The sequence below is a fragment of the Convolutriloba macropyga genome, chromosome 11 (assembly GCF_964194025.1).
Source record: "Convolutriloba macropyga chromosome 11, txConMacr16.3, whole genome shotgun sequence".
Classification (NCBI taxonomy): Eukaryota; Metazoa; Xenacoelomorpha; order Acoela; family Convolutidae; genus Convolutriloba; species Convolutriloba macropyga.
In genome coordinates, this window is record NC_134478.1 from 24,611,516 (window position 1) to 24,625,558 (window position 14,043).

At 37.2% G+C, this 14,043-nt stretch overlaps 3 protein-coding genes across 3 annotated transcripts in view; all 3 read left to right on the forward strand.

The window, feature by feature from the left end:
- The window catches only part of LOC142349671 (geranylgeranyl transferase type-1 subunit beta-like), a 274,458-nt gene that overhangs the window by 227,060 nt on the left and 33,355 nt on the right, over nt 1-14,043 (forward strand). The window lies entirely within an intron of this gene.
- LOC142349312 (protein HTATIP2-like) lies at nt 3,407-4,791 on the forward strand. Its single transcript, XM_075400785.1, has 3 exons — nt 3,407-3,666; nt 3,964-4,081; nt 4,330-4,791. Exons 1-3 carry the CDS (start codon nt 3,454-3,456, stop codon nt 4,680-4,682), a joined length of 684 nt encoding a protein of 227 aa, XP_075256900.1. The 5' UTR covers nt 3,407-3,453; the 3' UTR covers nt 4,683-4,791.
- On the forward strand, nt 8,025-10,351 carry LOC142349841 (ketosamine-3-kinase-like). The gene is made up of 2 exons (XM_075401648.1): nt 8,025-9,320; nt 9,959-10,351. The coding sequence occupies exons 1-2, from the start codon at nt 8,748-8,750 to the stop codon at nt 10,262-10,264; spliced, it is 879 nt and encodes a 292-aa protein (XP_075257763.1). The 5' UTR covers nt 8,025-8,747; the 3' UTR covers nt 10,265-10,351.

Sequence of the window (14,043 nt, forward strand, 5' to 3'; positions counted from 1 at the left end):
TGTCTCTGACGAAAGAAAACATTGACATTGTTTGTTTAAATGAATTCAAGAAATCGCAAGAACGTTTTGCACATGAAAACTAATTTGTTGTAACAGAAGCAAAAGCATGCAGTTTTTATGGGTCTGTTATCATTGTAAAGAGTGGCATAAAGTTCAAAGAGTTCAGACCAATTACATCCAGAAAAAACAGTAACGAACAGGCATTAGAGATAATCGGTGTGAACTTGGAAACACCAAACATTGGAGAGTTATGGATAATCAATGTTTACAATTCACTCAATCAAGACCTAATTTTTAATGGATTTTTTGGCAGCAACCTCCAGAACATGTTCGTCTCTGGAGACTTCAATTCTCCTCATCAAGAGCTCAACTGTACATTAAACATCGAAAACGGCGAAAAACTGCTGGAAATAATTGCTGAACAAAGGTTATCCAACCTATCAATTTTCAAGTATTAGAAGATATCGGCAGCGAAAAATCAGCGACACTTACCTCATTGAAGCTTAAAATTCAAACAGAATTCGATTTAAAAGCCAAAGTCAATTTCCAGAAGTTCAGAAAACATACAAAAGTCAATTACAAAAATTCCTGCTTGTACCCACCAAAGTATCCAAACAAAGACAATCTGAATGAAATAAACCATAACCTCATCGATCTAATTCACAAATCAATTGAACAATCCTACCTAAATAATACGAATCATCAAATTAGTCCAGAGATAATATAATTAAGCAAAAGAAAAAGATAAGGAGTCAACTAAAAAGTGCAAAGGATGACACATTCTATCGATTAAGGGAATTCAATTTCTTGCAAAGAGAAATCAGAAGAGCATTCAAAAGTACGAATGAAAGATAAAATAGAAAGCTAATCGAAACAGCGAAACAAGCAGGAAATAAAGGGTTCTGGAAAGCAATCAAAACCATTACCAGCGATAAACAACAGTCAAGCGGATCACATTTACAATTAACTTAAAGACAAAATTGCTGTAACTGACCGTAAAAAATATGAAATGTTTAAAAGCCTCCTGAGTGAGACAATGAAGAACACTAATACGAAAATGAAGATTTACAGAGGCCTTTTCTCGAGACAGAAGAAAAGACAAAACTTCTATTAGAAACCGACCCAAATGAAATACCTGAAGACATTTTCTTAAGCGTTGAAGAGTTCAATAAAATTTTGAAACATACAACTAAATCATGTCCCGGACCAGACAAAGTAAGCTGTCAACTACTGAAGGCGTTACCACAAAACATTGAAGCTTTCATATGCATATTTATTTCCTGCTCAACAATTCTTACGTGCCATGCCTTTGGAAAGACTCACACGTAACAATGCTTCCAAAACCTCAAACAGACAGGAAGAAAGCAGAAAATTAATGACCAATTAGCTTTACCAATTGCATTGCAAAGGTCTGTGAAAATGTTGTTAAAAATCTCATCCTATACCACTGTGAAGCAAACAAAGTTTTGGACCAAAACAAAGTGCATACAGAGCAAACAGATGCACAACCGATAATCTTGGGTTGACTCAGCATATAAGTGGTGCATTACAGTGGTCAGAAATGGTTGGACTCGTCTGCCTGGATGTAGAAAGAGCTTTTGATGTAGTCTGGAGATTAGGGTTGATTGACAAACTTAACATAATCAGAATACAGAAGAAAATCAAAATGGGTGAATTCTTTCCTCTCAAAGACATGTTTACGTAAAATTCAAGAATACGAGAAGCGAGAAATTTTCACCAACAGCCGGAGTCCCCCTTGGTAGCGTTTTGGTGCCCATAATGTTCTTAATTTATGTCTCTAACCTACCAGAAACTCCAGCAGAAGTTTCTCAGTTCGCAGATGACTTTACATTATGTTACAGGTCAAAGTCCAGTAAGTTAATACAAAGCAAACTCCAAGCTTCACTCAACATACTCATAAAGTGGTGTGATAGGCTGAAAATCAAAATAAATCCCGCCAAAACAAAGTACATGCCATTAAGAAATCCTTCGAAAAGACAAACAGGTCTCAGCCTAAACATCACTGGAAAACAAATTGAAGAAGCGAAAACCATCAATTTCCAAGGAATAACCATGACGCCACACCTAAACTGGAATGAACGTTGTAAAGACATCAGAACCAGTGCAAAAGAGCGAATTTTCCAGGTTTGGCGTCTAAGCACCCTCAATGTTGAGCAGGAAAGTTTACTTCTGATGTACAAGTCCTGGATCCGGCCTTTATTTCTATATGCAAACGCTTGCTGGCTCAACCAATCGCAAACTATTATCGCTATCATGCAGAAAGCTCAAAACTGAGCACTAAGAATTTGTCTAAGGAAACCTCGATAGTATAGCGTGCAAAAGTTACATGAAGAATCTAACTCACCTACTATAAGAAGCATTCAGATGCGACTGGCAAATGACATCAAGCGCGCACAAAAGAACAACATTGAAGCAATTTTACGCCTTATAGAAAAGAAAAGGCAATGTCCAAAGAACAACTGCAAAAGCACATTGGACCTTCTGATTGGTTAGGCTACCTGAAAATCAAACCTATTGGTATGATTTTTTTAAAAAATCAGTGATCACCGACTAAGACCCAAAGGATCCTTTGGATCAAAGTCAGGATCAAACCGAGGGTCAGGAAGCTTCTTCGATCCCTTCGAATCAGAAGTTGTCCGCCATTTTCTAGGCTTTAAAACACGCTTCTGACGCTTCCAAGCTCTATAAGCCTCCGACAGTCCATCCGGTAACAACCCCTCAAACAGAGGAAGCTTCTTGCGGGCAATCTTCCGGGGTTCCCTGGCTCCGTGGCTCCAAATCATGCCGTGAGGAAACTTCTCTGGATGAGGACTCTTGGGAGTAATGTTGTACGGCTAGTCTTCTGGCTAGTCTTTGTTATTAATTGATTGCTCTGAAACGTAGTTGGAGCTAATAATTTTTTTATTGATTTTTCGTCTCGGTTCATTTTTCGTCTGACCAATAAACTTCCTTATCCGGGTAAACGTGATAGACTGTAAAGCTCGAGTGCATTAAGTTCTTGAGCAATCTCTTACAGATTTAGTATTCTCTTTTACTATGCATCTCACCGAATCTGCTAAGGAGATATAATTTCATGGTGTGAAGGGTATTTCTTTTTTTTTGGGAATTTATACCATCCCTGCTCTTTCAACACTCCCGGACTTGGTGTTGGATTTACGATGCAAAGGACGATTTGCTTGTAGCTTGGATACCCCGTTATCGCGTGGGTCCCCCACCCTTATTTTGCCCCACAGTGAAGATAGGCGCCCTACGCTTAAGCTGGCGTCTACGAAATCCAACCCCTCGCCAGTTGTTTGAAATTTTGTCCTATGTTAATCAGTTCGCAATATTAAGTTATGGCATTATTTTGCGTACTTTCCCTTATTTGAATGTATCCATCTAAATTGCTATTCTCTGCCTTTCAGATGTAGTTTAGTTGCCTTTTACTTCCCAATGTCTCTCAGCGATTTGAAGGCCTTTATAATTGGATGGACTGGTGCGTGTGGTGAAGCTCTATCGAAGGAATTAGCCAAGAGGAACACATTCAAACAAGTTGTTCTCATCGGCAGGCGTAAAGTTGAGTTCCCATCTGACGATCCGAGGTCCAATTTTGAACAGGAAGTTGTCAATTTTGATGAGCTAGATCAATCGAAAGATGCGTTCAAGGTATGGGTTCTTACAGCATTCATAACTGAAGATGAAATTTATACATGCATAGTTGATATTTTCACCCTCCTGTAATGGTGCATCATATTTGTAATGGATAGTCCTGCTTCTTTGGGTGTGTATATCGATATGACTGTTCGATGCTGATGAAAAAATTCGGATCATTTATTGGATTTTTCAGAAGTATATACTCGATTCTAAATTGCTCTTAATTTTTATGACAGCCGAATGTAACTGATTCGTGACTTTAATTGTCACATTATATTTAAACAGGTGTAATGAATTTGATAATTTAAGGACTGTGCGGTTGGTTTTGTGACGCTGGGAACTACGAGAGCTCAAGCGGGAGCCGAGGGGTTCAAAAAAGTTGACTACGACTACACAATGACAGTTGCTAAAATAGCGAAAGAAATGGGTGAGTTTGGATTACTCTAAAAATATCAGTTTTACAACACGGCAGTTTAACACAACGGCTATTGAACTAGATTTGTACAGGATTTGAAAATTAGTTTTGCATTCATATCTATTAATCTAATCTTGGTGCAGAACATTTTTTTGTCCACTTGATTCGTTAGTTTGTTTTGCGTTTGTATATTCGGTCGCTCACGTGCAGAGCATTTTTTGAAAATTCTTGATTGTTTTGTTAGTGGCGATTATTTTCAGGATGTCAACAATTGCATTACGTATCTTCACAAGGAGCCAACAAAGACAGCATGTTTCTCTACCAACAGACCAAGGGAAAAGTGGAGCACGAAATGGCCCAACTGGGATTCGAACAGCTCTTCATCTACAGACCAGCGTTGCTTCTCAGAGGAGATAAGCAACGGGGTCTAGAAAAGGCTGCTTATATTATTATGAAACCTGTGACTGCTTTCAAACCGTCATGGAATCAAATCAAAATTGAAGATGTCGGTAGGAGCATTGTGGCTAAAAGTGCCGAGTTTGGTTCGGGTGCAAAAAGTGAGATCTTGACGAATGGACAGATGCACCAAGCTTCTCAATCGCTGTCCGAATAACAAGAGGGATAATAATGATCAATTGCTTCCAAATGAATGCTAATCGCTCTCTAACGAAATTTGTTTCACTTTTTTAATAGCCGCACAGCGATAGCTGGGGCTATTATTGGCCTTCTCTTGGTTTTTTTTTCACAATTCAAAGAATTTGAATTGTATTGGGCGCTGTCTTTTCTTATAGCTGTAAAGCTGTAATCTGAGCGGAGCTATATTGCGCTGCTCTTGGTTTTTTACAATTCAAAGAATTTGAACTGTATTGGGGCGCTGTCTTCGTTACGACTCGAAGAGGAGTATTGGAGAAGCATTTTTTAAAAATCAATTTCATTGGAGTGCATTTTGAAATGGGAAATGAAACACTTGAAAAAATTAGGAGTGATTTTGTTGCTGAACAAAATGAACAGTGGAGCGAAAAGAGAGTGTTTTTTAATAGCCGCGTCCTCAATTCCAGGCGGCTATTATAGCGCTCCTATTTTTTTACAATTCAAAGAATTTAAATTGTATTGGGGCGCTGTCTTTTTTTTAAGATTGTTCACACATTTTCATGATTTTTGAAGTCAAATTGGAGTAGTGATTTTGGTCAGGCCGAAACGAAATGGAGCGAAAAAGCGAGTGTTTTGCGGCGTGATTTTTTTCGCTCTAATTTTAAAGTAGAGTGAGAAAACGGAGTTTGAACAAAAATTCGGTTTCTCGGTAGTGGTTTTTTGTTCACATGCGGCAATTTCACTCTGATTTTTACTGTTTTTTCGATTTTTTGGATCGGATTTTTTTCTAAATGGTTTTTCCAATCCATTCACAGCTCATTCTAGACCTAGTTCTTTGTTTGAATTAATTTTTCATTTCTCACTAGTGGTTTTTTTGGTTCATATGCGGCATTTTGACATTTATTTTCTGTTTTTTTCTTATTTTTTGATCTGATTTTTTTCTAAAATGGTTTTCTCAATTCACTCATAGTCCATTCTAGGTCTAGTTTTTCTGTTTAGTCAATGAAAATTCTTCGAATTGTACGTCAGGACTTGTCCTGCTATGTTTTTTACTTCGTCTAACAGATTTTTGTTTCGTCTTACCCTGACTTCTTGGAATTGACTTTTTCAATGACTTTCTTCACTCAAAAAAATGACTTCTGAGTTCACTTATGGAACTTATGATTTATGAACATTTACTTATTAAATGTCAATGGTGTGCATCTAAGTAGTGCCAAACATATATGCCCTAATTCTTGATTATTAGTCTTGAGTTTTTGATTTCGAATATTAATTTTGGGATCTTCTCTGTTTGTGCCCCCCCCAGTACGTTATGCCCCCCCCCGTTACAGAGCACGTGCCATTACATAATAAGTCATTTTGTGAAAATTTTTGCACGTGTATCTGAGGGGTGCAAATAATATGCGCCCGCTAAGCTAAGGGGACACAAACGGAAAAGATCCTAATTTTGAACAGCCCTATTAGGGTTTTCTCATTATAGAGTTTATGTGTCTCATAAAGATGACTGTCCAAAGCTAACCCAAAAAGTCTAAGTGGTCTATTAAAGGACTGGTGGTCGATCTGTCTATCTAATCTCTTTAGTTGTTTCAATGCATGGAAGCCCCCAAGCGTCTATCGCGGCTAATTTCCGGCAATCTGCCAGCTATATTCTGTTCATATCGTTGTTTTCTAGAGAGCGAGAAAGTGAGGTGTGAAAAAAAATTCTGTAAGCGAGCGAAGTTTTTTGTTCACGTGCGGCATTTTGAAGCAAATTTTTCTTCGTTTTCTTGGTTAAGTGTGGCTTTGATTTTGTTTTATTTTTAGGCCGGTTTTGTAGTGGTTTTGTAGTGGTTTTGAAGGTTTCTGGAAATTCATATGAATTTTATTCTGATTCGGAGGTTTTTCACGTATTTTGCTGATTTTCGGGCTAATTTCTTGCGTTTTTTTTAACGATTGTTTTCTTTTACTGGCTCAAATGGTTATTGAAAAGACCCCCTCTACTTGATCGCGTTTTAGATAAAAATTGGTTACAGTTTTGTGGATATGAATCATTTTTTGAGAAATTTGACAAAAATGGCGAAAATTGGAACTATTTTAATTTTTTGAGTCTTTTAGCTTTTTTTTTTAGACAAGTTTCTTAGCCTGTTTGTAAGAGCCTTTTTTTCATAATTTGGCTTCAAGTATTTTAAAAAAAATGCACATAGGCGGTTTTAGTAAGTACTAGTTGTTTTGATGAAATAATTTTAGCATAGATAGTTATTTCTGGATCTCAATTCATGACAAAATTTTGTCAGCTTTTTAAAATCATCTAACAGATTTGATTTTTTTGTTTTTTACTTTTTTGTTTGATGGTTTTGTTTCAAGATAATCATAAATTGGTGGAGGCACGTTTTGTCTGATGAGCAGTTCGATGGCGTTGAAATGGCTTTCCACTCCACTTCGAATCGGTTCCGGAATTCTTCCGGCTATGTCTTTTTCAAGATCTGTTGACAGATTTTCATGATTTTTGAAGTCAATTTCGATTAGTGATTTTGGTCAGGCCAAAAGAGGAAGTAGAGCAGAAAGCGAGTGGTTTGGTGGCGTGAAGTTTTTCGCTCTAATTTTGAAGTAGAGTGAGAAAACGGTGTTTGAACAAAAATTTGCTTTCTCGCTAGTGGTTTTTTGTTCACATGTGGCAATTTCACTTTGATTTTTACTGTTTTTTCGATTTTTGGGATTGAATTTGTTTCTAAAAATGTCTTTCCCAAACCATTCATAGTTCGTTCTATTCCTCGTTTTTTTGTTAGCCTCAAATTTATATTTATCGCTAATGGTTTTTGTTCTCCCTAGCGGCACTTAGACATTGGTTTTCTGTTTTTTTTGAGTTGATCTTTGTTGAAATGGTTTTCCCAATTCACTCATAGTCCGTTCCAGGTCTAGTTTTTTTTGTTTATTCAATAAAAATTCTTTGAATTGTACGTCAGGACTTGCCCTGCTATGTTTTTTATTTCGTCAAGTTTTTTGTTACGACCATATGACGTCACAACCTCAAATCTGCTTTTTGTTCATTCGTTCATGCAATTTCAACTGAAGTGCGTGCGTGACGTCATTTTTCGCTCTTAGTGGATCGAGTGTTTTTATTCATTCTCGTGATTAATTTTTTGGTCACTTTTGATCTACCTTATTCTCAAAAATGACTTCATCACTTTGAAATTGACTTTTTTTTACTTGAATTCAAAGATATAAGGTCAAATGGGTGTGTCACTCTAAATGAAGATTTTTTGAGAGCAGCAAATAGAGGCAGCAAAAACTTATACAGATTTTTAATCAAAATATAACATATCAGCCTTCAATGGAAAACGAATTTTTTTCGTTTCTTTTTTTTACTGTTTTTTTAGACTGCAGATCTACGAAGCTATTGTGGCTATTTTCTGGCAATCTGCCAGCTATGTTTGTCCTATCGTTCTTTTTTATGAGATTTCTCCTTCTACTGGTATTTCGTTTGACCATTATACTTCTCTTCAGAAGATTCAAAACACCATAAATTTGTTAAGTGTGAGGTTATTGAGTTAGATGTCTTGTGGCTTTACTAGTCCTATGGTAGCGGAGCATTCGAAAATTGCTGCGAAGGCAGAATTTCAAGTTGCATGGGACATTTTTTGTCTCGAATGTCCTATTCCGAGCATCGTTAGTTTTTTACTATCAACTCTCAGCCCATCGTTTGAGAGAAACTTTAAACTTATGCAGTGTGAGATGTAAATTATAAATAGTGAATTATACTTTTATCTTAGCTCATAAGATGACTTCTGGTTTTCCCCCTCAGTTCTCATTCCTGAGTTTGTGAAATGTCAATTTGCTGTGCTCAATGATCGTGCGGATGACGATAATTTTGAAGTGTTACGCAGTGAAGATGGCGCGCACAACTAATATGGACTGCTAATGCGGACTTTACTTAATATTTGAGAGATAATTTTTCTATTGTTCTGTAAATATAATGAATTATCAAAAGAAAATTAAAAATTTAATTGACTTTATCATCACTAAAGAAGAAAAGAGGCCTTGCTTTAATTCGTTCTTTGTACATTCAGCAATTTTCTTGCTTAGTTTCTAGGTTCTAAATGATGCAAAAATGGAAAGTTTCCTTCAAAAGGAATTAAACTTCGATTCGGTCAAATCTACAAATTACTCTGGCGGTGGTTGTATTAACAATGGACGCTCATATGATACCGACAGGGGTCGGTTTTTTCTCAAGTATAACAAAAAACCAGGTTCACATACGATGTTCAAAGGCGAGTTTTTAAGTCTTCAAGCCATTGAAAACACAAATTCAATACGAGTTCCTCATCCAGTTTCGGTGTTTGAAAATACACCAAATGGATCTGCGATTTTGTTGGAACATCTGGACATCAGCAGTTTGAGAAGCAGAGAAGCTGAATTGGGCACCAAATTGGCCCAAATGCACAAGCACAATATAGACACGAAAGAGGTCTCACAATTTGGGTTTGAAGATGCAACGTGTTGTGGGTTTATACCCCTAGACAATTCTTGGAAAGATAATTGGGTTTCGTTTTACGCACAGAATAGAATCAAACCACAGGTAGAAATGCTTGTGAAGGAGAGAGGGAAGTCTAGTGTGGGTGATTTAAATCATTTATATCAACTACTAGTGCGGAAAATGCCACAGTTTTTCAATGATATTGAGGTAAATGTTACTGAAGAAATGTTACATGTTACAGGACTATTATAGCATTTTAACATATTCAAATCGGTCGTTATTTTTAAACAAAAATTACGTAATCTGATCTGGTAAACTATTAGCTCGTAGCCTATTTGGATAAAATATTTTTTCCAGGAATTTATATTTCAGCTGGTTTCATCCTTTTTTCATGAGGGAATTACATGATTTACAGAGCTTTGCAATGCGAATTTTTAGAGTAAAGACAGATATTTTCGGCCTGACAGAAAGAAAACTCGGAAGTCAACAAAAGGAATTTTAACAAGCAAACGATTTCATGAAGAAATAGGAAAAAATCATTACAGCGACAGCTCATACTGGCTCATAATTATGCAACTGAAACAACCTAATACCAGAGAATCTAGCTAAAATGAACTGCCCACACAAAAATTTACTTCCTTTTACATTTTTGAAAATCAAAACTTAATAGATGTTTTTGACATGCATAAGGTCTCCTCCAGTATACTTCTGGGCTACCCACTCGACGAGACAAAAGTATCTTTGCGATGCCCGCCAGGCAGTAACATCCAAATTTTCTGTTTTTTTTTTGTTGCCGTTCTGATGAAATTCAAAAAATCCTGGATTTACCTGGTAATTTATTTCAGGTTCATCCTTCCCTTCTTCATGGAGATTTATGGTCGGGTAATGTGGGCGAGACTAGAGATGCGGCTGTTATATTTGACCCAGGATCATTTTATGGTCACTCGGAATTCGAATTTGGAATAATGTCAATATTTGGTGGATTTTCTCGGTCATTCTATGATGCTTACTTTAATGTGTTGCCCAAAGTAAAGGGGCACGATCAGCGGAACACTTTATATGAGTTATTTCATAATTTGAATCATTGGAATCATTTTGGATCTAGTTACAAATCTGGATCGATATCAATATTACGTGATTTGACTTCTTGAGCTCAGAAAAGGTGCTGTTCCTTGTTTACAGTAGAAACTTCTAGGCATCCTCGAGGAAGAATTGTGAAAATTTTAATTTATTAATTGCTCTCACTTTTTATGTGAGATTAGAATCAGGTTATCGAAAGAGGTCATAAGAACTCTTGTTAGTTTGGGGTGAAGGAAGTCAAGAATGACTTCCGATACTTTCCGATTTTTGATTTAAAAGTTACAGTTCGAGTTGAGAATGTCACAACCATTAAGCTATGATTGCGGGAACATAATGCTATATAAACCGACTGATTTGTAACAAATCTTGCCGCTAATTGAAATATTGATTAATACTTCTCTCTCACAAATCAATACACAACTTATCCGGTTACTGTGCCCAGCCAAACGCACAGCTGCACACAAAAATTTTTCTGCAAGGCGGTCAAACAAAAACAGAGACAAAACAGCAAAGGGACAAGACACTGCCAAAGAGACCAGAAAGGGCCAAAGAGACGAAAGCCAAAACGAGAGAGCAAAGGAGAGTCCAAAAAGAGAGCAAAAAGAGAGATCAAAGCCAAAAAGAGAGAGCAAAAGAGAGAGCAAAGAGTCCGAAAAGAGTAGCTAGCAAGGATCAGCAGAGTGAAGTTCCAGACCCTAGTTTTGAAGGAGTCTGTTTGAGTGCCGGCAAAGTGCCAAACCAAGATTGAAAACATTAATTGTTTAAATTTGTAAAAAGCTACTTTCCTAAAAGGTAGCTTATTGGTTGTGACGCGCGTGCATTTCCGGATACCGTTCGGACATTTTTTTTGAAAAAGCGCAACCTAATCGAACACCGTTCAATTCTTGAAAAAGCGTTGATTTGCTGAACATCGTTCAGATTTTGATTTTAAAACATTGTAATAAACCTGTAGAGCAGCGCAAAACTTAAACACTCTACAAATATGGTTGAACTTGATTGAAAAAAGATAATAACTTTGGAGAAATAATCATGCTAATAAGGGGCGATACATGTACAGACTGCCCTTGAGTCTGTGAAGGTATTGCAACCTGGGTTCCGCTAAGGATAACACCCGACCTAGAGGATCCTTTTACAGTCGAACCTTGTAAGGACGTGGCCTGGCCGTTTCTCAGTGACCAGTAATGACATAGACAAGAGAGTAGTGTTTGCGTATCGGACCTTTTGTTTGCCGACCTTTTAATCCTAGTTCTCCAAAGAGTTGGTTTTTGTTTGAAAGTAACGAGTGAAAAAGTGTTGAATTGATAAAATGATTAGAGAGACTAATTTTTGCTTTGAATTGATAGACGGGTTAGACAAGAGATGAGTGATAAGAACGAACGTGTCCGACTCAGTGGGAAAGAAGAAGACTTTTTGTACTTTTCGGAGCAATTTGATGCTCGCATTTTTGTCCTTATGTTGTACAAGGTACTTGATGGTAGTAGTACATTTGAAGATTATGACCCATCTACACGCCCTAACGCTTCACGAGCCGAAAAAGACGCAGCTATAGATAAAGGGAGAGAAGTTTTTAAAGAAAAACAAATGCAAATTTGGTATGAGCTTGTTTCGGCGTTGGACAAGCAGTCAGTTCTTGATCTTAGGCCATATAAAGGAGATGGGGCTCAAGCATGGGACGTGTTAACTAAGAGATTCCGTAGCTTTGAGAGACCTAGATTGCAAAAATTAGTCAGCGAACTCACTAGCCTTGTTAAAAGAGACGACGAAAGTCTAATCGAGTACATAACAAGAGCAGATGAACTACAATATAAACTTATCCAAGTCTACGAGGGTTTGAGTGAAAAAATGTTTACATCAATTCTACTGAAAGGTCTGCCGAACGAATTTGATAATTTTGTCACACTTGTTAAGTAAGGTAGTGAGGATAAGTCACTTGATGAGTTGAAGCGAGATCTGATCAACTTCGACACTGAGCTAAGAATAGAGAGTGATAGGAAAAACGCAAGTGAAAGTGTCTTCCTAACAAAGCAGAAGAGGTGCCATAACTGTAATAAGATAGGACATATTGCAAAATTCTGTCGCTCAACTAATAACTGGAAGCCTCATAACCCGCAGCCTAATACCATCAAAGTAATTCAATGCTACAATTGCAATAAGTTTGGACACATAGCTACAGAGTGTAGGAATAAAAAGTTAGAAATGATAAAAAAGAGAGTCATGCCAGGCGAAGCGTTAGAAATGAGAAACAGAATTTAGCAAAAGATGAAGAATACTTCAGTTTCTTTTTATGCCCAGTTGATGATGAGGGAGTAGGACTAGTGCTAGATTCGGGGGCAACAAGTCACATGATAAACAACAGGGAAATGTTTATCGATATCGATGATAATTTCTCGGGCAAAGTACAGAACGCCAACAAAACAGAGTCTGAGATTTGTGGCCGAGGTACAGTTGCATTTTTAGTTAAGGATAGTAATCAGGTGAATAGAAAAATTATCTTAGAGAACGCCTTGTTTTTACCTGAAAACTCACACAGTCTAGTGTCAATTAGTAAACTTAGAGAAGCAGGAGCTGAAGTTTTGATAGGACCAGAACTAAGCATAATTGACAAAGCGGAGTTGAGTACCCATTTAGACAGGAGACAATTTTGTTCATTTGGGACTTTAGTGAGATTGATAAAACTTGCAAGGAAAACTGCCTACTGTCCTGTAGCTTAAAAATGTGGCACAAGATTGGGTCATAACAATTTTACGGACCTTAGCAAACTAGTTGAACACGTTGAAGGAATGCGTATCAGCGACAGTGCGGTAGATGTATGTGAGATTTGCGAGTTGAATAAAGCTAAGAAACAACCAATAGCAAAAGATTGCACAACAGGAGCACAAGCAGTGTTGGACATTGTGCACACAGACATCTTAGGGCCCATTACCCCCGAGGCTGTAGATGCCCACAAGTACGTAATAGGTTTTGTTGATAGCTTCAATAGATATTGTAGGGTTTACTTTATGAAATCAAGGGACGAGACTCTAGAGAAATTTCAACATTTTTATGCAGATGTAGGCCAACCTTTAACTTTAGTATCAGACGGTGCAAAAGAGTACTATATCTATCGACTTTAAAAAGTTTGCCCGGCTAAAAGGAATCAGGCTTGAGAATTCTGCGGCGTACACGCCACAAGAAAATGGTAAAATTGAAAAACTTTTGGACGTCACTGTAGGAACTGCTAGATGTTTAGGAGATCAGGCTTCTTTAGAGAAAAAGTATTGGACTTATTCGCTCAACATGGTGTTCTATTTGAAAAATTTTTGCTATCATTGGGCAATAAAGAAAACCCTCACGAAGCCATCTATGATGAGAAACCAAATCTTAGTTTCATGAAAGTGTTCGGTTGTGTTGCTTACCTTTTCATAGAGAAACAGTTCAGAAACAAAATAGACAGAAAAGCGAAGAAGGGAATTTTCTTAGGTCATGCACTCGATAGTAGATCTTTTCTGATAGGAATAGAAAACGATCGCGATGAGCTTAAGGTTCAAAAAACAAGGAATGCACGGTTCGAAGAGAACAACTATTACTTCGGAGTGAATGAACAGGCAAATCTAGAACATGAGGTAAACAAAGAGATGAGTGAAATAGTTTTTTTAAGTTAAATTGTTGATCAAAATTTGTTACCTAAAAACGCAAAAGAGGCGCTCAAGAATGACAACTGAAGAAAGGCAATGCAGGACGAATATAACTCACTGAGCGAAAATAAAGTTTAGGATCTAGTTGAGGATAATGGAGCAAAAGTAGTGGGTAGTAGATGGCATTTTGGATGGTCCGACGGGGGAGATAAGTAGATTCAAAGCAAGGTTCGTGG